Source organism: Vulpes vulpes, chromosome 4 (assembly GCF_048418805.1).
Source record: "Vulpes vulpes isolate BD-2025 chromosome 4, VulVul3, whole genome shotgun sequence".
Classification (NCBI taxonomy): Eukaryota; Metazoa; Chordata; class Mammalia; order Carnivora; family Canidae; genus Vulpes; species Vulpes vulpes.
In genome coordinates this window covers 86,243,177-86,267,417 of record NC_132783.1, presented here as the reverse complement: position 1 = coordinate 86,267,417, position 24,241 = coordinate 86,243,177, and the positions used below count along the sequence as shown (strand labels likewise).

The 24,241-nt window shown below is 40.8% G+C and overlaps 1 protein-coding gene across 1 annotated transcript in view; it reads right to left on the bottom strand.

The window, feature by feature from the left end:
• Window positions 1–2,487: 2,487 nt before the first annotated feature.
• The window catches only part of LRMDA (leucine rich melanocyte differentiation associated), a 1,011,591-nt gene continuing 989,837 nt past the window's right edge, over window positions 2,488–24,241 (bottom strand). Inside the window, exon 7 of the mRNA XM_026005124.2 lies at window positions 2,488–5,799. Coding sequence (XP_025860909.1) covers window positions 5,720–5,799 — 80 coding nt within the window. The 3' untranslated portion in view covers window positions 2,488–5,719. The remainder of the gene's footprint in view (window positions 5,800–24,241) is intronic.

Here is a 24,241-nt window from a genome sequence, read left to right as displayed (position 1 = left end):
CAGAATCTGGGTTCATGGGCTTTGATGCTTTAAGGAGAGAATGGAACAGGTGAGCACAAGCACACATCAGAGATATTATGGGTTCGGTTCCAGATAAAAGGAATATCGCAAGAAAGTGAGTCAAATGGAATTGTTGGTTTCCTAGCGCATATAAATTATTTTTACACTATAGTCTATTAAATATATGATATCATTATGTCTCAAAAAGCAGTGTACATACCTTAGTTAAAAAATACTTTATTGCTGAAAAATGCCAACCATCATCTGAGCTTTCAGTGAGCCATAATCACTGATCACAGATCATCAAGGTCAATATAATAGCAATGAGAAAGCTTGAAATATTGTGAGAATTACTAAAATGTGATACAGAGACACAAAGTGAGCAAATGCTATTGGAAAAAATGGCACCAAAGGATTTGTTTGATGCAGAGTTATTACAAATGTTCAATGGTAAAAAAAACACAATTTGTATATGTATAATTTGTAAATCACCATAACGTGAAGCATGATAAAATGAAGTATGCCTATATCATTAAACTATAATCTCTGTTGACTGGATAAATGCATTAATTTTTACCTATTTCAAAACTCCATAACTTAATAGTCTAAATATTGTAAGTCCACCATGAGCCACCTTTGTCCCTCTCATGACAAGGAGTCAAGTTGAAAGGTTGGTGTTTAAAGGAAATTATTCCTAATACCTCTCAAATTCATCTCTATTTCTAAGATTGCAGGAATTATTCCAAAATAGAAAAGGAAACATTGGTTTAATGTAATTGATGTGAGAGAACATAAACATCAATGATTTCCAGATTGTTCTACTTGCTAATTAAGGTTATCCAGTTAAACTTAGGTGTCATCTACTAGTCCTATGAGTTGAGTTACCATTTACAGCCTGAACCCAGGGACAGTGAAATCCTACGGCCAGCATCTTCAGTCCTACATAGAGGTCTTCATTGTTTTCCTTAAATATCCTGGCATTTGTGTCATATTCTCAAGGCATCCTTCTACCTCTGAATTGCATGCACATTTGTAGGTTTGGCAAGAGTGTGGAACTATTTTCTCTCTCTGATCTAACTGCTTATACATGAAGTTTTCCCCTTACCTTTCAGCCAGTCCGTGTAGCAAGGAATTGCAATTTAGGATGCTGGTTTTTGTTGAATACTAACCACACTCCATAGTCATCTTTACACGTAGACAGCCATCACATATAGGACCGCTTATGCCCACAGTGCTTTGCAGTCCATCTTTTCCTCACTGTTTCATTGTCTTGGGCATAAAAAGTCATAAAACATTACTGAGTAGTGGCACTCCTCACTTATATCAAAGATAATTCCATTTTGTGGAGAAGATGTCACTAAATATCACTGTAGAGCTGAACATCAGCAGCCTTTCTAATGGGCAGAAAATGGTATCTTCCCTTCCTTTCTCATTACTCCCTCAGCTCCCTATTAATCCCTGTCCACTGTGAGCTCACACTTTAATCCTACTTCCAGCTCTGTCTCATGCTCTTCTTTGGCATAATTTCATTTATTACCATTTACATCATCCCTACTTTAGGAACTCGCTTCCAGACACATTCTACACTTAAATTTCCTCTCGTGTCTCTTAGCAAAACTCTCTTTTCCTAGGTTGTATGTTCTCCAAGCCACATTCCATGACACTTTAGAAAAATCAACACATGCTAACATGTGAATATGTCCCAAATAACGAACTTAATACCTACTTCACCCACAAAGTGACAAATGGACATTATAAGTCCCCAGAGAAGAACTTATAAGGCTGGAAAACTTCCAGTAAACATATAGGAAGATACAATCTTTGGACAGTGGCTATGTCTTCTAATATTCTTCAAATCCCTTAAGTGTTTGCTGATGCATTGGAAGTAATATACAGTACTCCACTAAGAGCTGATGGTCTGTTTGTCATACAAATAAGTAACCAATATGTTTTGTGCTCCTCTGGTCTCATTTTTCTTTCCAGGTCCTAGTCACAGTAGTTTACCACATGGTATTTGGACAAGTTAGAGAGAGCAGAACAAGTAATGGTAACACCCTTATTCGGCAAAGGCTTCTTGGAAACAGAATTGGGATAAGCAGATGGTGAATGTCACATTGGATCAGCTGCAATGGATAGACACCATGGATGAGTCTCAATGGACCCTGAGCTGCCCACCCTTGGCATTAGGCAGTGACGCAGGTCTGACTTAGGCCGCTTTTATGAGTAGCAACTACTGAACACTGTTACTGTTTTTGATGAAAAGAGCCCTGTGGATTGTTTTTGATCTGCATATTAACAAAGAAGAAAAAGACAGGTTATTTCTTGGAAGCAGCAAGAAAGATTTTCCCTGAAAAAAACGTGCAAGATACATCTCTGCTAGAACACCACACACGACACACACACACACACACACACACACACATGCCACGCACACATAGAGACAAAACAAAACAAAATAAAACAAATGAAAAATCCTTTCATCCAGAATCTGTGGTTAGCTTTCTTTTATTCCTTCGTATACTGAATATGTGAAAATGCACAACACTCAGACGTGCAGTCTGATCGAGTGATAATCTCTTATAATGTGCCTCTATTTAAAGCAACAAACAGATGGAGGGTTTATGAGCAAGGCTGGTAAAAGTAAAAGCAAATTATTGTAATAGTTGTACTTTTAATAGGATTCCCCACAATCTAAAACATTATTCCCCAAGGAACAAATTGTTCTATAAAATTGTGTTACTTAGGAAAAAGACAGTCCGCCCTGACTTTGCAGAGGCATCAGAGGACTCCGGTTGGCTTTCTATTGCAGGGGCTCTCAAGACAGGTTGGTGTCCTGGGAGAGATGATACAAAGCTGTCAAGTACTGTGACCTCCTAAGAAAAAGCTCAATGGGAGAGGGTAAAAGGCAGAAAGACCAAAGGGGCAATTGGACATATGAAATAATTCTGAGCTTTGATTGAGTTTATTACCTTCTAATTTTCTACTTTGAAAAAACAAGGTTTGGGAAATTCTTGCAGATTTAAGATAAGCATGCAACGTCATTTCTGGCTCTACTGATTCAGACCAACAACTCACTCTACACAGCAAATCTTGCTTAACAGTAGAACTGTAAACAACCCAACACTAAGTGATTACCATTATCCCTTTTCAAGAGAAGTGAAACTTGTAGTAATTCTATCATTAAGATGAATATACCGTAGTGATGGCCTTTACGTAAATTATAATTAAAGCTAATCTTAATTAGAGTTATTACACCATTTTGGAAGAAAATAAACAACCCAAAGAGAGGGAAGCAATGTGGTCAATAATTCACTCCAAAAATATTTTTTGCCTCCAAACTCACATTGAGGGAGACATTCCTGCGCATGATACAAATGGTTCTGACATTAAGAAAAGTAAACAAGTAAGAAAAATAAAGATGGAAAAATTCTGTGGTCAGTTCACAAGTGCTTTTTTATTGTTTGAGGCAGGGTTAAAGCCTTTTATAAAGACAAGGATATATGTGCTGCTAGATTGGATATGACATTGGACTCGTCTAGCTGCCCTTGCACAGAAATCTGGCTGCCCATAATATGCCATGGACAAAACATGTGTGGGTGCTTCTAAACAAAGAGCCAGGGTGGGACCTAAAGCAGCTAATTTAAAGCATTGCCCCAATGCTGTTTTGTAGATCAAACAGAGAAAAGGTACTCAGCTCTGGTTATTAATGGATTTGAGAGATAAAGGCAAACATTTAACATCCCCTAATTATTAATGGCCTTGAGGATTTTGATCTAAATTTGTCTCCATAAGTGATTAACTTGCATAATCTACAAGAGGGCCTCCTGCCAGCCTCACTGCAAGTCATTCAAGGACTGTGTTGACTCAGAGGCCAGAGGCCACGTAAATGGTCTAGAACTGAGAAAGTAGGATCTTTTTCAGTCCTCAGGGATTTTGAGTCCTTTAAGACTTTTACAGTAGCAACTCTCTAGTTACGTGTTATCTATAACTTGGAAGGACTGTCTTTTCGTGTTTTGCTGTCCTCAAGCTAACCTAGTACTGGGAGATCCTGGACAACGAACACCTGGTCTAAAACAGAAGAAGCAAAAAGTAAATGCTGTTGTGTCAAGAGCAACTCACCTTTCAAATGCCTCCTAGAGTGATTTTACTGGCGTATCAGTACATTAAATGAAATTATAGCCACCCAACTGGTACGATTTTGCTTCTTTTCCTTGTAACATCAGTGCTGGAATTTAGCCAAAGATACACAAAGACCATCTCGTGAGCTATGGATTTCTGTTCTGAGAGGTCTTGAGGAAAATTCAAAGGGTCTATGCCTTCTATTAAAAACTGCTTGGGGAACTAGGAGTGGTGGAAGGGGAGGAGGGCGGGGGGTGGGGGTGAATAGGTGACGGGCACTGAGGGGGGCACTTGATGGGATGAGCACTGGGTGTTATTCTGTATGTTGGCAAATTGAACACCAATAAAAAATAAATTTATTATTAAAAAAAAAACTGCTTGGGGGCAGCCCCCGTGCTTTAGTGGTTTAGCACCGCCTTCAGCCCGGGGCGTGATCCTGGAGACCCAGGATGGAGTCCCACGTTGGGCTCCCCACATGGAGCCTGCTTCTCCCTCTGCCTATGTCTCTGCCTCTCTCTCTCTCTCTCTCTCTCTCTCTCTCTCTAATAAATAAATAAAATATTAAAAAAATAAAATAAAAAATAAAAACTGCTTGGTCTGGTGGGTGTTTTCTGCAGTCCTTTCTTTAACTTCCTGACCCATCATTCTGTTTTCATCCCCTCACTACCTTTAAATAGCACCCCCAGGAGTAAGCCACAGGCATAGCTGGACATGTGTGTGGTTAAAAATAAATAAATACATACATGCTTAAATCAGAGTCCTTGGTACAACCGGAGCTTGGTGCTGGGAAAGATGCCTGACACTGCCTACTATTCAGGGCAAGAAGTGGATTTAGAAATATACAAAACAAGAGGGAGTCCACGCTTTTGCAGTTAGGGATTTAGGGAAAGCTATTTACTTCAATCCAGGACCTGTAACAACACAAAGCCAGCCATAAATGTATGACCTGGCTGAGAATGGATACCTCCTTTTCTCTGAAAAACTGCAAACCAGAATGCACTGCCTGTAACAAAGCTGCTAAAGGATGGTGTATGTTGTGGGGGTAGGGGAGAGAAAGGGCTGTACAGAAGAGAAGGGATTAAAATTTAAGGTGAATCAGGGAGGGTAGCCTTCCTCTAAACTGTGACTATTTCACTAAAAATAAGCCCACAGCACAATGGCATCAGAAGGATCTCTACTCAATAGGCAGGTTGAAGACACAGTCTCTCTCGCTTGACTATGGCCAGTGAGCATGCTCAGGGAGGCCCCAGGTGTGACCTCTGCTCCCCTGTGAGCAGTGGAGGGACCAGGCAATCTATCATGGTGTTCCTCCTGTCAGCCCTGGTGCTTCGCTGCCGCTGTCTGTCACCCTAGTGGATGAGACCTGCTTAAGGGCAATCATGTCAATCTCTATGTGACCACTCAGTCTAAGGCAGAAGGATGATCTTGACAGGCCTGGCAAAGTCAGCAGAAGGTACCAAAAGCTGAAGTCATAGCCTTCCCACAGAGATGCAATGTGGACCATTGTTTTTTTTTTTTTTTCCTTCAGTTTCTTCTTTATTTTTACTTGCCCATTTTCTTTTATTCTCATGACATAGGCTAAAGCATACAGAACTTGCCATCAGAGCTGGTCATCTCGGATAAACCTGTTGCCCTCAGAGTTTTTCCCATAGTAAACATAGCGACATTTCCCCAGGACACCTGCAAAGAAAATGAAATACATCTTTAGAAGTGGCACAATTAGTACAGCAAGGAAACACAGGCCTAGAAAAACATATGCAACAGGGTCTCAGATCCAGTGGGTAGCAGTAAATGGATTAAGCCCCAGGAGAGAAGGACCCTACTTTCCTGTCCTCAGAGTTGGCATTTAAATAAAATGTCACCAGAGCATAGGCTCCTAGGAATAACATGTTTCTTGGATGAATTCTCTTCTACATTTCAGAGACTTTTCTAGTTTGGCCAAATTATCCTCAATATAAAGCATAACCCTTTCTCTCTCTAGGTTCCCTTAGTAGAGTTTCTAAAAATGGAAAAGTAAGACTTTCAAGATGGGTCCCACCCAAGTAAAAGATGTAAAACAATTTTCCCAGAATGTGACTCTTTTCAAGTCTTTTATCATGAATCAGGATTATTATCATCCAGGGAGAAGCTTCCAAATCCCAGGAGGCATCAAACACATCTGGATGATCAAGGAACAGTGGTGGTGGTGACAAAATGCCACATGGAAACTAACAAGAGCCTCCAGCATTAAAGGGCTTCTTCTTCCCCCACTCCTTTCTTTTTCCCCACTTGGTTCCACACCCAACCTGAACCCATGGGTAGAACCCATGACCCTAAGATCAAGACCTGAGCTGCTATCAAGAGTTGGACACTTAACTGACCAAACCACCCAGGCACCCCAAAAGGGCTTCTTCTTACAGGCTGCTTGAAATGAATTCTCAGGTTGGAATGTTTTTGATTTTCATCTTTGGTTTTATTTTAAATAATTTTGTAGCCCCAAGTGCAGTTTTTGTTTCATTCAAGGAGATTGTAGGAGAGTTTAAGTAAGAAAAAACCCTAGAATAAGGTCAAATCTTTTAACCAATTCCATATATATTCTAAACATCTTTAAGAAATCACCTGCCACAGTTATTATGAAAGCTTTGTATGATCATTAAGGGAAATCAGTTTTTCTCAAAGAAAACATTTATGATGACAGTTTGCTTTTTGCCATATTGCTTTTCCCTCTCTAATTTTAGAAAAACTAACTTAAACTCCAGCTTCACAGAGTTGTCTTATTACTAAAAGTACTTGCATCTCTGAAGTGTGCATAACCAGAAAAAAAGCAAAGAAATATCCATAAAACATTAATTCACGGGCCACAAATCTGCTTATAAAATAGGTACCTATATGCATGATTACTTTTTCTATCAGTTTGTTAGCGTGGAACCAACAATCACCATCTATTATTCATTTGGGGTAAATTAGCACTTGAAATTATCCAGGTTCTTCACAGCAGAAGTTCTAAGTAAATATTTTTGTGATTGTACAAGAGATGGCTCTCCATTTACAGGACTTTAGATATTATTCTTAAATAAGGATTAAAAATGACTCTTAGAAACTTCTAAGAACAGGGCAGAGGCTCCCCAGTTTGGATGGCTTGGGACAAAGTTGGGAATTACTGGGGTCACAGAATCTTTTGAGAGTCGGCAAAAGGGAGAGGGAGAGTGACATTGTTTCATGGTCTCAAACTGGTCTTGGGCTTGCTCTCATTTCTACTATTTGTCACATTTCCATGAACCAGGGTACTGCAGACCACTCCTCCCCCTTAGCCATGCTTCCTCCTTGGCCCCAATCCCTAATCTCTGCTTTTCAGAAATTAGGCACTTGGAAACATTGAGTTTGGATAAGACCTCCTTGAAACATTTCTTGGGGCTAAAAATTATTCCTCTGGCTGTTGGCACTGAGCTGCTCCCGTTATTGCACTGTATAATGTGGCACCTGCTGTTGTACAAACATTGTCACCAATGCTGGGAACTGGCCTGTTGGTCAGGCTTGGCTGGTCAGGTTCCATTCCAGGAACAGTATCCCCTACAGGCCTGGGTGGGAGGGTCTCAGATGTTTCTGAAAATCCACAAAGGGCTTCCTTAAATATAATTGACTCAATAAACCCTCAAGAATCTGGAAGGATGAGGCCAACGGATGTTAATTTGTTTCTACAGCACCAGGACAGCATGAATTTTTATAAAAAGAAATGGATAGGGCTGTCAGATATCATAAAGAACACAGTCTTTCTCTTGAGTAAAAGAATGAAAGGCAGACATGCACACACACATACACACGTGCACACACACACCACCCACTGGTGGGTGCATTCTCTCCAGTAAACCCTCCGGTGTGTTCAGGGATTGAATTTCTTTACTCCATCCTCTCTCCTTGGTAACCATCAACTCCAGATCTTGCCTAGACACAACCTGGACGGCAAATGCCATCCTGGAAACAAGCTGGCTACTCCTGGAACACGGGCTGCAAATGTGGAGGGAGGTGAAGTGTTCTGAGCCATGTTCCCCAGTGTTCCTTTTTGGTCGGCACTGATGAAAGTCCTTTTTAAGGCCTGCCCTGTTCCTTCGGGCCTGGAAGCAAGAATGTTTATAGACATCCTGGTGAGAGAGGGCTGTTTGATGAATGCAGGAGACTGGCAAGGTGTCAGAGCTTGGAGAATGAGGCAAGGACATGAGGTATTAATATTGTCAATGATCTCTTGACGGGAACACAGATACTGCACTCACCGTCAGATTTAAATAGGCATCAAGTGCATTGATGACAAAAGGGCAGACTTCAAACAAAGGGCTGTGTGGTGGGGAGCGGAGCTAGTCTCTGTGCTGGCAATAACCTGATCTGAAAAGACACTGTCAGGGCTAGCGACAGGCCCAGAATTGTGTGCAGTGACAGAAAACAGAGATGCTGACAGAGATACCAGTGCCATATTATGCCAAGGATATTCTAACACTGTCTGCCGCTCTAACGAAAGCTGACATCACTCCCTATCACTTGGGGTCTTCTCTGTCCGCTCCTGCAGAGCATTTCTCCCCAGACATCATTACAAAACTCACCCTCTAAGTTCCTGGTAACCCCTTTCGGTCAGAGCACTTGGGGTTAAGGGGCCTAAGGATAACCTCAGTCAATCTAAATTTGGACTTTGCAGGAGGAGTGCACTTATCCCCCTGATATCTCGGCTACTTGAGGTGATCAGAGTGCCAACGTGTGAGGAGCTGTCATCTTGAATAAAATCCTTAAAGGGAAGGCACTCAGTCTGTGGGCTGCTCCTGGGAGGCACAGAGACAGCCTGGCAGCCAAAAATGAAATCCAGCTGCTGGTATTCTCCTGGAGAGAAAGGTAGTCTGGCTAGTGACAGTTAAAATCGGCTGAAAGTTTTGAACTCACACCATCTACAACTGCTTAAATTAAGCAAGCATTGCCTCTGTTGAGAATCCTACCCCAGCTCACAGGTGGGAGGTGATTATCCCTCACGTGTTCAAAAAAAAAAAAAAATTAAAAAAAAAAATAAATAACTGACATTAACAAGGAAGGTTAAAAAAACAAAAAACAAAAAACAAAAAACAAACCTCCCGATCTCATGTGTGACCATAGGACTTTATCATGAAGATTATTTGTAAAATAATAGAATCTGCTTATAAATTAAGTGAGGTGGCATCGTGTTTCTCTCTTCCCTGCCTCCCCATGGCTCTTTTCTCCCGCCACGGCAACTGCCATAAACTGTGAAAATTACAGAGGGAACAGTTTGCTTGCAAAGAACATTTTGACAGGGAGGCGCTCTGAGGCTAGAATTTGGGAACCCGCTGGTTGTGACTCAGTAGGCGGTGGTTTCCGTGTACATCTGTAATGCATTCACTTGTTTGTATCTCCTCGAACTATAACGTCTTGGGACTGCAGGCGGAACAACACATTTAATGGCATATGTAGTGTTTTTAATTAAAATATCTGGCTTTGGCCATAATAAGTGAAGCAGGCTCGCCATGCATCAGGCCGACGTGTATCTGTCTACGTGGGGGTTTCTTTTCAGGGGCCCTGAAAAATGACAGTGTGCTGTCCCCTGGGGAATCTTCTCCTGCCAAATGAGACTCCTAATTTTTCTTAAGTAGCCAGCTCTCCCATCACCATAAGCTTTTAAAACTATAATTATGAAAAAAATGTATTGGGAAGAATCTGTTTTAAAGAGGTCCTTTATCTTTTAAATGTTTCCCCCTCTGGAATGGATGTTCTAATTACGCAGGTTAAGTTATGACCTTGGGGCTGCCTGAGGGGTGAGAAGCAGCCTCTTTTCTTTTGATACAAGGCTGTGATGGCGGGGCAGTACTAGAAACTTTGCCGGGGAAGACCCTGAGAGTCCTGAGTAGAAATTCCTTGCACCCTCATCTGGAGTCCAGCAAAGACCCCTGGGTTCCCCAATCTCCCAGATGGCCTTGTACTTCCAGTTGCATTTCTGCTGTCTATTTATTAAGGAGAGGTGGGAGTAGAGCTGCATTTAAATCCAGCTCTGACCCTAATGGTTATGGGACCATACACATGTCCCTCTTCCTTACTGGGCTGCATTCCCCATTTGCAAAATGAAGGCAAGGGGCCAGATGATCTTGGAAGTTCATTCTAGCTCTGAAATAAGTGATTTAGTGTTTTCAAATGCTTCCCTTATGAAGACAGGGATGTCAGATCCAATGCTGCCTGATGGAGAAGGCAAATCCAATGGTCAGTTAATCAAAAATTTGATTTCAACTAAGTTAGCTCTTGAAATCCATCCAGCCAACATTCCCATAATATATAGAAGAGGAGCTCTGCTGGACCTCAAAATCCCCAAGGAAAAGTTCTACTACAGTTTGTTCAAGCTGTATTTCACACTCAGAGCTGGGAAGGACGTCCCACAAACTAGCCCATGTCCCATTAGCTTTGATAGGAGCTCATTAACTTAGTAACTTTTGACTCAACAGAGCTCAACTCCAAATATCAGAGTAAGTGGTTGCCCATTTGCATCTTAGTTGTTAAACAATAATGATCTAGACACACACAAACATACAAATACAAAAACTTATTTGATAATGGGGGACAGGTTGGACCAATCAATTCAAATTTGTTAAATAAAATAAAAAGTATCAACTCTAAGATCATTATTAATATTAGTTTTGGTAATCACCATTTAAAATGCTATTATCACAAATGTAAGTACAGCTGTATAATGACAAACAGATTTTGATCTGTTTGTGATCACTAGGAGCTTACAATTAGGCAGCACTACAGCACAGGAAAGGGACAGAGGTTCTTGCAGAACTCCTATTCTCCAATCTGTACAAATAAAGGAACTAGACTGTTCATGGCCTCTTGGGGGAGGGGGCGGGGAGTGATGACAGTGTTGTGAAGAGGTGGATCCAGGGACAGAGAAAGAGTATCTTGAGAGTCATTCTGGTCGACTGCAGAAGGTTCTAGAACTATGCTTCCAAGTGACACTATATATACCTGTGAATATGCCACCTCTACAATACTCCTTCCTCCCCAATCTCTAATGCCCAGGCGCTGAAACAGTGCAGAGAAGGTGTTCAATAAATACTTGTTGAATGGATAAATTAGCACTGCTGAAATTATTACCTATACACAATTTGAACAGAATCCACAAAGTCAAGAATTTCAATTCCTGAACGCTCATACCTTCACCTCTGCTAAGCCTACATGTCTGAAACATCTTAAGACTATGTACACATTGAGTATGTGCCTTCTTCAAGAAGGGGGCAAAATAACAGAAGGCAACAGTCTCAATTCCTGAGCACCAGGGTTGTTTTTATGCTGAACACTCTCCTCCCACAGAAACAAAGCAATCACAATATCTGGCTGGAAAGAGAGAAGTGAAGTGAACGTTATCATCCAGTCTTAAGAGCTGTAAACATACACGGGGAAGGACATTCCCCCAGAAAGCACATTTGTGGGTCTTTGTTACATGTGGGCCGCGAGTAAACTGGGAGCTGGAAGGAATAAACGCCCATGTTTTATGATCTTGAGAAGTGGCTGGAGCAAACCTCGAGGTCAGCCTGTGTGACGTGCTATCAGCTCTGCTGTGGGTATGACCCCGGGTTGAGCAGAGCTTGCAGGATTACAGGCCCCAGCACAACATCCTCCTTCAGTCAGCTACTTACATACTAAGGCCAAATGAAAAGAAGAGAGATTTTAAAAGGTCTCAAGGGAAGGGGTCACTTAGGAGCTGTTTGTGTGGAAGGAGGACAAAGTCCATCCTCCCTGCCTTGCAAATCTTCCCTTCGTCTGCCGCTGCCCCTCGGAGGAGCCTCAGGCTGGGAAGGAAAGGGGGAAGGCTCTCCACCCAGCAGAGGGTAGAGGAGTCAGAGAAGGACTTGGAGATGCCGTTAACAAAACTCTACAGGTTTTGCACTAAATTTAATCTTTGTACTGGCATTTCCTTTTTCTTTTCTGTACTACTCCAAACTGTCCTTCATGTTGAAATTGTTTTAATACTTGGGCTCAATATTTCATTATTTTGTTCATCTGTGCTCAGGGGAGAGAGAAGCTTCTTAAATAAACTAAGCTGAGGGACCTCGGAGAAGTCATGACACTAACTGTACCTCCTGAAAATCTCCAGGGTGGAGTGCACCACCTTGCAATATGTGTAAGACGATCAATTAAATGTGGAAAGAAAATTAAAAAACAAAACAAAACAAACAAAAAAAAAAAACCAGAGAGAAGTCAAAGAAGAGAGTGAGAGGCTTCCTTCCCAAACTAGCTGAGTGTGATTTTAGGCAAGGGTCTTGGATTATAATCTGCTTCTTGGGTTGGAATCAGATGCCATGGTTGTGTGATGTTTGCTAAACCCCAAAACACCTGTAAGGGCCCTCGCTGCCTCCTGCATCGACTCGGGGCACAGGGTCCTTGCTGAGTGCTGCAGCCACCCCTCCAACAGAGCTGTGTGGGGGACGTCTCCTAGCCTCACAAGTGAGCACACTCCTGACCTCTTCTCCTTTATTACACAAACATCCCCACGAGCCGTGGGAGCAGGGTGCCCTGCTATGCTGCCCCTGATACACTGCGACGGAGACGTTGGAATTCTCCCGTTTTGACCACAAGGATGCTTTGGCTTCATGCTTATGAATATAATAAACATGCAGACGAGCCTGGTGTTTTTTTCTCTGAGAAAGCACTAATTATTCAGAGCAAACTCCATTTAGCCAATTTAATCCCTTAATTGTTAAATGCAAAGTGAAACTATATGCTACTTTTGACATTTCACTTCTCTTTTATCGAGTTTATTTTCAATGGAAGCAGTTCCTTTTCCGTGTATTTTTTACATCAAGCTAAATTCCCCAGCTTTCGCCTGATATCAAAGTTTACCCGGTATGGCTTCTAAATCTGAGAGTCATCAATTTCCACAAAGTCACATTATCGTGCGCAAAGTTTTGCAGATCTGAATTGGGACAGGAAGACTTGTGCCTTCTGTTAAAGTTTAGTCAACTCACTTTATTGTGTGTGGTTTTGACTCATTTCAGTTTTATTTTGTTTTCCCTATTTCCACCAAGACTAATTTCTCCCCATGAATATGTACAGTTTTCAATCTACCAACAAGATATAAATCTTGGTCAGTTTTCTTTCTTTTCTTTTTCTTTTTTTTTTTTTTTTTTTTTTTGGTCCATAATAAATTATGTTACATGCAGCTTTAGCTGCTCTCAGTTTTATTTTTGATTGGCTCTTTCTACCTGCAATGCTTGTTATATGTTAAAGTAAATGATAGTTTTTATTCATTTCTTAGCACAAAGAGTGTGCAGGACAAAGATCAATACGTTGGATGCACGAGAGAACCCGAAAGGTGGGGTTATATGATGTGCTGCTTTCTACCAAGCATTGGTCAACAGTATGAACCACAGTGTGGGCCACACAATCCAAGGGTTAGGATGCATCTACACCCCAAAAGAAAGCTGACCCCAAGTACCGAGCCACCTAGCCCTTTGAGAAGAGGTCACCTGGCCCCAGTGCTCAGTCCTGTCTGGGAGGCCTCCTGGAAGGTTAAACATTGCACTGAGAGAGGACACATTGCATAGCCTGCTTACCACACAGAGGCTGGGCCTTGTCAAGCCTCACCTGCGTGTTTGCACGGAAGAAAAAGCCAGGGAGGGAAACCAGTCAGCAGAGAAAGGATCTTGGCCCTGCAGGTGATAGGAATGCAAGGCTGAGACGCCAGCCTCCTGGCCTGGGGGAGGCTGCACAAACCATCATGTGACCAGGCAGACAGGTTGATGGGTGACAAGCCGGAGCCTGTGGAAAATGTGCTCTGGGCTCCCGGGGCAGCTGAAAATGAAGCTTGTCATTTTAGAAGAAAGGAAGGAGGTAGGAAAGGAGGAGAAAAAGGCAGGACCCGTTCTTCCCTCACAGAATCTGTTTGTGGGAAATGTAAAAGCTGGTCCAACTCCAAGAAATAACTGCACCTTTGAGTGGCCCCTCAGTAACCAGCTCCACTGTCCCACCTTGAGACCCTGGTCCCTGCCCTCTGGTGGCAGCTTCCGGGGCCCTGCCCCGACCTGACCAGGCCATTCAGAGTCCTCTCCACATAGAGGAAATATTAGGCTGACGGAATTAAAATTTATCTGGCAGCAGATGTTTCCATTATGTGAATCCTGGAAACAGTCAACGTGCTTTTCCTCAGATGTCAATGCTTTTTAAATCGTGTTGTACTGGGGGTTGTTCAGGTAGACAGAGACTGATGGGAAGAGTCCCAGGGCTGAGGGTAGGCTCACTTGCTCCTTTTTAAGCACCATTAATATGATTGGCTCTTATCTCTACACATGCTGTATTTCAATCAAATAAGAATATATATAGATATATATGCATATATATATCTGAGATAGATATATGCATATCTATCTATCTCTCTACCTATCTATCTATATATCAGAAGTCAATGCCATAGTAAAGATTTCCTCGCTCCAACCACATCCCCCCATTAAAAAAAAAAACAACAAAAAAAAAACCCTGCTAAATCTTCTTAGCAATCCAAATTTTGAGTTTTCTTCTCAGGTTACATTTGTGTGTGTGTGTGTGCCAGTTAAAATGAAGCCAGAAACAGTTTTTATTTTGAGTTCCTAAACAATGTTTTATTTATAAACTCTTACAAGAATACTTTATTTTGCCATGCTTCCTAGCAAGCTTAAGCACAGAATAGAAAAGTTTTCTTTAAAATTATTTCCTTAATGGTTCTGAAGAATTCTCATTGAGACACAATTCAAACATCTTCATTTTAGGTTAAGTTTTTTGTTTTATAATGGCAGAAAATGAGGTTCAAAGTGGTTTCCCCAAGGTCACAGTGCCAGACCAGACATCCATGCAACTGTACCTGTCAAGTCTCTGAATCATAGGACACTGCCTTTAAGATGGGGGAGTGCTTCAAAGATCCATCTGACATAGGCCGACTCTTACCTACTTTTCCACTGGGAGAAATTGAATCTTCAAGGCCTGTTTGGTGTGAGCATGTTCCCCTACTCCCCATCTCTGTATTCTAAGTGGGGTTTAATGGATTTGAGATGGGCTGGATTCCAAAGTGCATGCTAAGATGGAATGCAAATCTGTTCAGATTCATGAAGTTCCCTTTCGTGCTGCTTACTGATGGACATCATATAAACCAAGCTGTCAATCAAAGTGGGCAGCGGTCAATGGTATGGCTTCATTTTTCTTTCTCAGTGTTTTTTTTTTCTTTTCACTGAAGAACTCAGAAATATTTCAGACAGGAGAAAAGAAAGAAAGAAAAAGTTCACCCCTTCACCACCTCCACCATTTCCACCATTATGTGGTCCATATTCATCTTTTCCATCTCCCATCTGAAGTCAAGAGCATTGCCACTAGAGGGCAGCATGAATTTAGGAAAAACAGCAGCTTTCTTTAAAAAAAAAAAAAAAAAAAAAGATGGCAACTATTCAGGAAGGGCCATTAAAGCCACACTGTGCTTTTGGTCGCCAATTATAGGTTCTGTAATGATCAATATGTCACGTTTGCTCAATATATGCTGAAGGCTTTCTGGAAATGGAGCTACCAAACACCCACCCACACCACCACCACCCTTTTGGATTCCTTTAGCTTCGATTTCAAAGACTGATTTTCTTTGCCATCAGTTGCTCTAATTCATCTTCCAGGCACAGGGATTGGGGTTGTTCACATAATATCTGCATAAATGTAAAGAAGTATGCAAACTAATAAGCAAAGATAAATTCCTGCATTTCCTAGAAAAATATCATTTTTATTGCAGAAATTCAAAAGGAAATATGCTACCCAATGGTATGGAGTTACCAATCATTATGATAGTAGAAAAAGTAGAAAACTAAAAAAAGATAAAATAAAACTGGATCAATAAAATATGCAAAAGGTGTGTACACTCCATCCACACAAATCATAACTGCCCAAAATTCACCCAGCCATCATCTTCCCTCTTAGTGTAGCTGATCCAGACTAATCAGAAAAGAGAGGCAGAAGCAACTCAAATAAAAATAAAAAAATAATTCCAGCTTCTCTTTGGCCACTAATTGGCCCCCATCATTAGTCTCTGGTACTTGGGTCCGTGTGTATTTCCATGGCCTGACATCAAATAACCACCTCCCTTTAGGAGAAATGAGGTACTCATGGGTTTCCAGGGATTTCAAGCTTATCATTACTTTTCAAATAGTAATAAAGATACGACATTCTATGGCATGACATTTTGAATTAGAATTTTCTATTTAAAAGCAATGAGTAGATTCAATCAGAGAAGAGAGTAAACAAAAATCAGTGTAACTAGACTAGGGGAAGGATTGCTGAGTGCAGGTGTGGCTCTCCATCTCAGCTGAGAGACCTCTCACATCGTCAGTGGTCAGTGAAGCAAGTATAAAGTGGCTCTCACATGCTTTCTTCCCATATACTTTCTTTCGTCATATAACAGTCATGTGATTGACTAGCCACTAGGGGAATGTTGGGTTCCAGTTAATTAATTAAATTATCTCATTAACTCGTGGCTAACTAGAAACCTTTCTGAGTTTTGTCTCACACATCAACACTATGTAAAACCAAAGTCAATTTCATTGTCTTACCAGGTATATCACAGTGACCACAAATGAGGATTTCTCTGGGCATCTATAGTGAGAATGATACAGTTTAGAAGCTTAGCTGGGGTGGGAAGACTGTTCATTGAACATTTCTCAAGGTCTTAGGATCTCCTTTATATATGAGTTCCAAAAGGGCAGAGATGACAACTTTTCATCCTTGCTTCATGAGGCCTGGGGCATGCAGGTACTCAATAGATTATTTTTTAGTGTGGAAAAAATGAAAGAATCCTAGAATACAACTTGCCCTTGCACCAGAATCACCTGGAAGGCTTGATAAAACAAATTGCTAAACCTCATCCCAGAATTTCTGATTAGTAGGTCTGAGACAGGGCCAAGAATTTGCATTTTTGCTAGTTCCCAGGTGACAGGGACACTGCTGATTAGGGGGTCCCACTTTAAGAAACAGTTGTTTCTTAAACCCAAAGGGGCTCCCGTTTTTCCTTTTTAAAAAATAAAACCCCTGATATTAGCTTTTATTCTTATAAAATTAAGATCACTCAAATTCAAAAACAGAAATCTAGTTGACTAGGGGTCCTGGTGTATTGAGTTTTAGTAAATGCAATTACTGTCTCCACACAGCAGTCTGAAAACCAGTGGCCCCTAAAATTAATAATACTACTACTAATAAGTATAATTATGATACTCCAGGTCTTTAATAAGGAAGAAAAAAAGTTTAAACTTAGGTGACATGTAGACTACATTAACAGAAGAAAAGGAGAAAGGAGATTTTTGGATGAGTGGAACTGAACCTGCAAACCATAATTTATGAAGTATAGGGAAAAAAAAAACTTGCCAAAAATATTTCCCAGAGAGTCTTTAGCTTTCCACTAAAAGGACAGAATCTTAAATGAACAAATCAGAGCAGTGGGGGGTCCTCCTGCAGAGTTTGAATGGGAGTTTTGGCTTTGCTCTCAAGCACAAATTTGCTTTTGGGTTTCAGATCTGCTCCTATTAGAAAGCTCACATCAAAAGTGGGGAAAACATCCACAGTTCTGTCTAATTCTTCAGGCTAAAATTTCTCAAGAGAGTCATTGAAAATAAAGACAGGTTGCTTTTTTTTTTTTCATCCTTCAAGCTACAAAAAAAAAAAAGAAAAGAAAAGAAAGAAAGAAAGAAAGAAAGAAAGAAAGAAAGAAAGAAAGAACACCTCTCAAATAAAATTAAGCAGACCCAGTAACAACTGGGTTTGTCATAATTCAAACTTCGTAAGCACTGGGGGAAAGACCTTCCTTCTCAGGCCCATCAGTCCAGCCTCCATCTGCCCTTCATTAGAATCCAAACAAACCTTTCCTGTCCTGATATTACTATAATCTTTCCTAATTCCAGGACACTCTAAATTGCTTTCTCCAAAAGGAATCTGCTGATATATGAGCTAACTGAAAGAAGTTTGCATTATGTGTTAAAAAAAAAAAAGCAAAACACAAAACAAACCACTTAAAGTATGTTGTTGCAGAAAGCACAGCATAGTTCTTGGGCACCAGCAAATCTCAATGCCAAATGCCAAAATGTTTTCATTATTTCCTGATCTTTAACTTCCCATTCTCTAACCTGCATTGGAAAAATTAAAAAATCACATATATGCTAATGCTAATGAAAGAAACAATAGGTTAAGTAAGAATTAATAGTAGAAAGTAGTTTATAAGAGCGATATGAACCTCTTGCACGTTTTTTTTTTTTTACCCAAGATAAAGACAAAGTAAACAGCAGAAGAACATATTATAAGGGCCTTCATTAGGGTCAGACTCATTAAAACTTAATGAAGGCACCAGAGCCTCTCCAACAATATTAAGAGGGGTGCGCTTTTTACCTATCAGTGGAATGGCCTGTGTTGGAGAGACATTGCTGACAGTGGGTGGTACCAGGTGTTATCTGTCTCTGGAACATACTACTTTGATGGCTTGGGATATTACCCCTTTTATTTGGCTGGCTTGAATTCGTCAGGATTCACCCTGTGGTGAGTTAACATGCCTCCATATTGAAAAAAAATTGCCCATGGGCCAATGTGAGCCTCGCACCTAATAGAATACATCTGGCTCTGACAGTTTGATGCCCAGCTCTGAGCCACATTCGGCAACACAAATTAACAGCGTAGACATTGCCCACGCTGAGCAGGAAGTAATAACCTGCTACCTGCTACTTGGCCAAAATCTCATTATAAGCCATTACGGTAATTGAGGGCCAAGACTCTGTGGATATTAGACTCCCCGAGCGCCAGTCGTTAGTTCAGCAGAAGAAAGACTCTGAATGGAGGGGGCGGTGGGGCAGACTGAGGAGAAACTGCTTTGGACCAGAGCAGGAATTCCATCCACAGGGTTCTCTGTGTTTCTGGGAGATCTGTGAGCTGTTTCTCTTCTGCCCTAAAGTCCACAGAACCTCTGGCAGGGGGCCGGGGGATAGGGGGGTCAGGACTACAGGAAACTGACGTAATTCTTGGTAGGCCTCCAACAATGCTATACAATTAAAATTTGGTTTAAATGAATAATGAGGACAGTCACAAAGGGACGAAGAGGGCAAAAGAAGTAAGGATGCTCCAGAGTAATAAGAGTAGAAGCTGGGATAGAGAGAGGGGAAGAGGGAAGCCACCCATTTCCCCAGAAGATGTAGCCTCTCAAGAATCACTGCACCTCTATGAGCTTCCATTCTTCTATAGCTAGCAAGGCCAACCCTCTTGTCCCATAAGGCTGGCCCTCTTAGTCACTGTCCATGGTTGGCCAGATAGGGATGAAACAGTTGGGTTTGGTAGAGGGAAACAGGACAGAAGTCCAATGGATCAAATAGCTGATCAATTAACCTGAGTTTTGGTATCATGTGGATGGTTTTGGACTGTAGTAAACTTGACAGCTATCAATAAAATCTCTTAGAAAGAGTTACAGAGGGCCAGGGAAGGGAGTAATTGAAAATACAATAAACAGTCTCCAGAAATTCCTTTTTATCCCACCACATAGAGGTCTCCACCTGCACCCCACACACACCCCAATAAGAACCAAATTCTCAAATTACGGGAGCATGTTTATGCCAGGTTTTACGTTGATTATACTCAGGAGTATCCTAAAACTTCTGAGTGCCAGGTCTTTTCCAGAAATGATTGGAAACCTACTTAAAAAATCTTCCTGGGCATCCAGAAGTTTCCACTGCATCCTATACCATGTCTCAGTGAAAGGGTCCTTGGCCTTGGAATTTTGAAAGAGTTGGTATTTGGGGGAAAATAAACACTATGGTGGAGGAGAGAGGGAGCTGCTGAGCACAAGGACGTCTGTGAGCAGCGGGTGCGCACTCAGAACACCCTAAGACAGTCTTCCTGCCTCAGCCACACCAGCCTCAGTGTTTCTCTTCACCTAGAGGGTTAAGTACAAGCTGGAGCCTACGAAATGGCTGCTGTTGGTACAAGTGAGGCCTTCCCTATAACTAGATCCTTCAGGAAAAAACAAATTAATCAACAGCGAGCTGAAGTGGGTTTAATGATTGCATTCTGCATACAATCAGCTTTTCCCTTTTCAAGGGCCATCAATATGTCAAGGGAAGACATATCTGAAGGATATAGCTCTTAACATCAAGGTTATCTATTCTCCACAAGGCTCCCACTCCTTGCTGGGCTGATACTCCACGCTGCCTGTGTCTAACATTTTCATCAACTCTGCAATCAATCAAGGTAATAATGTTGTGCAAAAAATCAATTAACAACGCAATTAAACTTTCCTTATTATCTCAAAGGGCTGAAATAATACCTAAAGGGAAGATAGACTCACTGAACGCAGACATCCATAATCCAATGTGAAAGTGAATTATGAGGTTGGACAGATGCAGGCATGTGCGGGTGCTGTTATTTTCCAGGGGTTATATCTCATCGTGGCAGTGGTATCAGTCAGCCCCAATCCCAGACCCTAAAATTCCAAATTACTTTTAAGAAATATATGATGTGCAATATCCATTTCATATTCTCTTTTAAAGATAACCCCCTCCCCTCCAAAAAAAAATTGAACGGCCATATTATTCAAAGACAAAATGATCTTTCAACAAGAACATAAAATATAAAAGCTATAATAACATTTACATCTGTATAGCACACATCTCTGTAAATGCAGGTCATCTATTATACATAATCTGCAGAGCCTAAGAGGCCCGGGATGCGGCACAACATTTAAAACCCAAATGCGTGAATGTGCAGACTCCTATGGGATGGCTGTGGCTTCCCCCAAGTGGAGGTCTCACCCATGCCTGCCTACACACACATGCATGCTCACACATACACATGCGCATGTAGAAGCATCCGGAACAACGGAAAGTATCACTCATTTAAAATGAGAATGACTATATTATTTAGCAATTACACTCAACTTGCCCTGAAACACTGTCCTTAGGAATCGAGCATTTATAGTACATAAAAGAGATGACTATTAACCTTTTGCTGCAGTGAGGACTGTGAAGGGCTTGGAATTTCACAGTGAAATGAGATACATGGTAGAAGAAGAGAAAGGGGTTCTCTGACATTTACAGAGCTCATGCTCAGGACCCACATGCAAAATAGTCTGGTACCAAAAAAAGATATAAGGGGAAACGATGACCAGAAGAGGGAAGGCTAAACAAACAGAAAACAAACAAACAAATATCAAAGCAAAAGCCAGCAAACAAAAAGTGACGATCAAATATTGACATTGTTTGAATATCCTCTTAACTCTTGGAAATAAAACACAACCACACTTAAAGGATCAATACAAACAGATGTCAAATGCAAATGCCCAGACGAAAATCACTTCCCTACACCCGTCCTTCTCCATCATGGCACCAGAGGCTTCCCTCTGGCGGGGTGGGAGGAGCTCACAGCATATATGGAGAGTCTAGGAGATCCCTGGAAATTTATAAGGAGCCAAATGAACTGATCCAGAGAGGCACAATTCCAAATTTGGGCCTCAGAGAGTTAGCTGCATCAGAATGAGGAAGTATTTTGCTGTTTCTTTATCAAACACTTTGCTACGTGAGCTCTAGGTTTCGGTAACACACAGCCATTCTCCTAGTGGGTACATTTCCACATATGGCACCCTGAGTTGTGCACATATTGGCGCTTTAAAATATCATTGCTTAACAATGAATTTCTTTTTTTGCAAGTCACTCACTTATAACAAGGACCTATCTTCTTAAGCCAAGTTTCCCCATTTTTAGCACAGCAAGGAGGCAGGATTGAGCCCCAAGTGCAGATGTACATGAACAGTAAAAACAAGACAAATGCATACAAGCGCTCACTCTGTAATTTTTTAAGAAAAATAAGAAAGCAAACTGTGATGTACTTTTTGGTACAGAATTTCAACAGAGAAGTTGAACAAGTTAGTGAATCCTGCCATTCCTCTAACCTTAAGGAACATAATTAATATGTTTTCATTTTCAATGACTATATTGTGTGTGTATCAACTGGAACTGCTCCTGCTGTGTATTTGATTCCACTGACGATGGGGTGGGTTGGATTTTAAATGATGTGTGAGCACTTCTGTTCTTTCCGTGCTCTGGTTTATGTGTTATTCATGACTTGCATTACAGACATGGCTGATACACAGATGTAAATGTTATTAGATCTTTTGTATTTTAGAGGCTTTGTGAAAGGCTCCTTTGTTTTCAAATAATTCTCTTAACCACCAAAAATAACCAGTAATACATGACAATGTCTTGGGAATTTTTTTTCACTGAATTTTCTGATGAAGAGATTTTCTCCTCTCTACTGCTATTTTTTTTTCATCAAAATAAAAATACGGGATAGGTTGGCAGATGGAAGAGTTACATCTTCATAGTACCAGTCAAGAGCAAGTTTATGTGTGTTATGTATGGGCATACACAAATGTGTGTGGTGTGTTTTGTGTGTATGTGTTACATGTGCGTGTTTGTGTGTGCACTGTTATATGTGTGTCGTAGTCTTGCAGTAAACTGTTATACATGTTGTATGTATTACTTTTGTCTGTGTGCGTCTTGAGCATGGCTGTTTATATGTGCACATGGTGTGTACGTGAGTGTGAATATGTTGACATCATTACGCCAGATCACAACTCAAAGTTGCCGATTCTCAGTTGCCTGCCAAAGAAGCAGTTGCCTTACTGCAAATTGGTATCTGACATAATTTTTAATCTGTTTTCACTTTACTCCATCCTCTTCACATTTCTTAGGATTGCAACAGAAATGTCGCCGAGGATAAACCTCTTCATACAGACAGCACTTAATCAGTCTGTGCCTCTTACTGGCTCACTTTTCTTTATTGATTTTAAATTTAAACAATGCTCTGAGGCTGAACAATGCACCTCCACAAATATAGCTGACTTCACTGAAGGAGGCCAAGAAAGACAGAGATGTGTGTTCAGTCCTGAGCTTAGTAGCCCAACATCTACTCTAAAAGGAAAAGAAGGCTCAGGCCCTCTCCCATCCTCAGGGCAGTGGGAGTACTTGCCTGATTTTAGAAAGGCCCTTTTTAGAAATACAACAAAGGTCATCTCAACTCTGGGAAATGTGGAGGAGTCCAGAGATCAGGGTCTAGCTCCGTGTCTGTAGTATGTGTCCTGTGCAACTTATTCAATTTTTCTGGACCTTGGTTTCTTAGTGTCTGGAGAAAATGTTTCTTATTTCTGTTCCAATGAATATAATCCCTATTATCATCTCCATAAATATGTTTCTATGTTATACATAGCTCATATGGTGGACCCAAAGATAGAGACCTTTCTCTTTCCATGTCCCTCTCTTCCTTTCCTTGGTTTGTCCCCTTCCCTCCTAGAATATCTATGACCCTCATACTCCCCCTTGCTTTTCTTGGGGTTTCAACTCCAGAATTAAAATATAACTGTCCTCTTTCAGATACATGTCCCTTCACAACTTTTCAAAGAATCAACTAGTTTTCTGATCACTAATTCACATTAGGGTATTAACAGTTGACGATGAAACAGAGTTTCATCACTTCAATAAAATATTTTATTTTTAAATACAGATACATTAAAAAATAGATGAACTGAATAAATCTTCAATGGAATTTCAGGCAAAACAAGTAAGTGGGGAAACACTATGTGCCAGGAACAACTCACGATACCCAAAATTAAGAAGAAAAGGAAAAAAGGGAGAGATTCTTTTTACATTTGAAGTACTGATAGGCCAATAAGTGAGATGATTGTCAAATAAATATAGCTACAATAAAATTTGCTATAATAATATGCATAAAATGTTACACAAACACAGAAAAAAGATTAGCTCTACCCTGGGGAGGGACAAGGTGAACAGAATGCATAACTTTTTTTCTCTATATGTATTTCTCTTTTTACTTAAGTTACAGATATATTTGTTGCTAATAAGTTCAACATTACAGAAGGCATATTTAACAACTTATTACTCCTCTTAAGACTTCCATAATCACCTGATATACAGTGATTCCCAGGATATACTGCTGGAGAATGTGAAGATAGGTATAGATAGAGCTATAGAGATGTAGGTTTAAGTGTAGATATATAGATCTACAGAGATATAGTTATAGACACAGTGTAGATGTAGACATAGGCATACAGATACATAGAGAT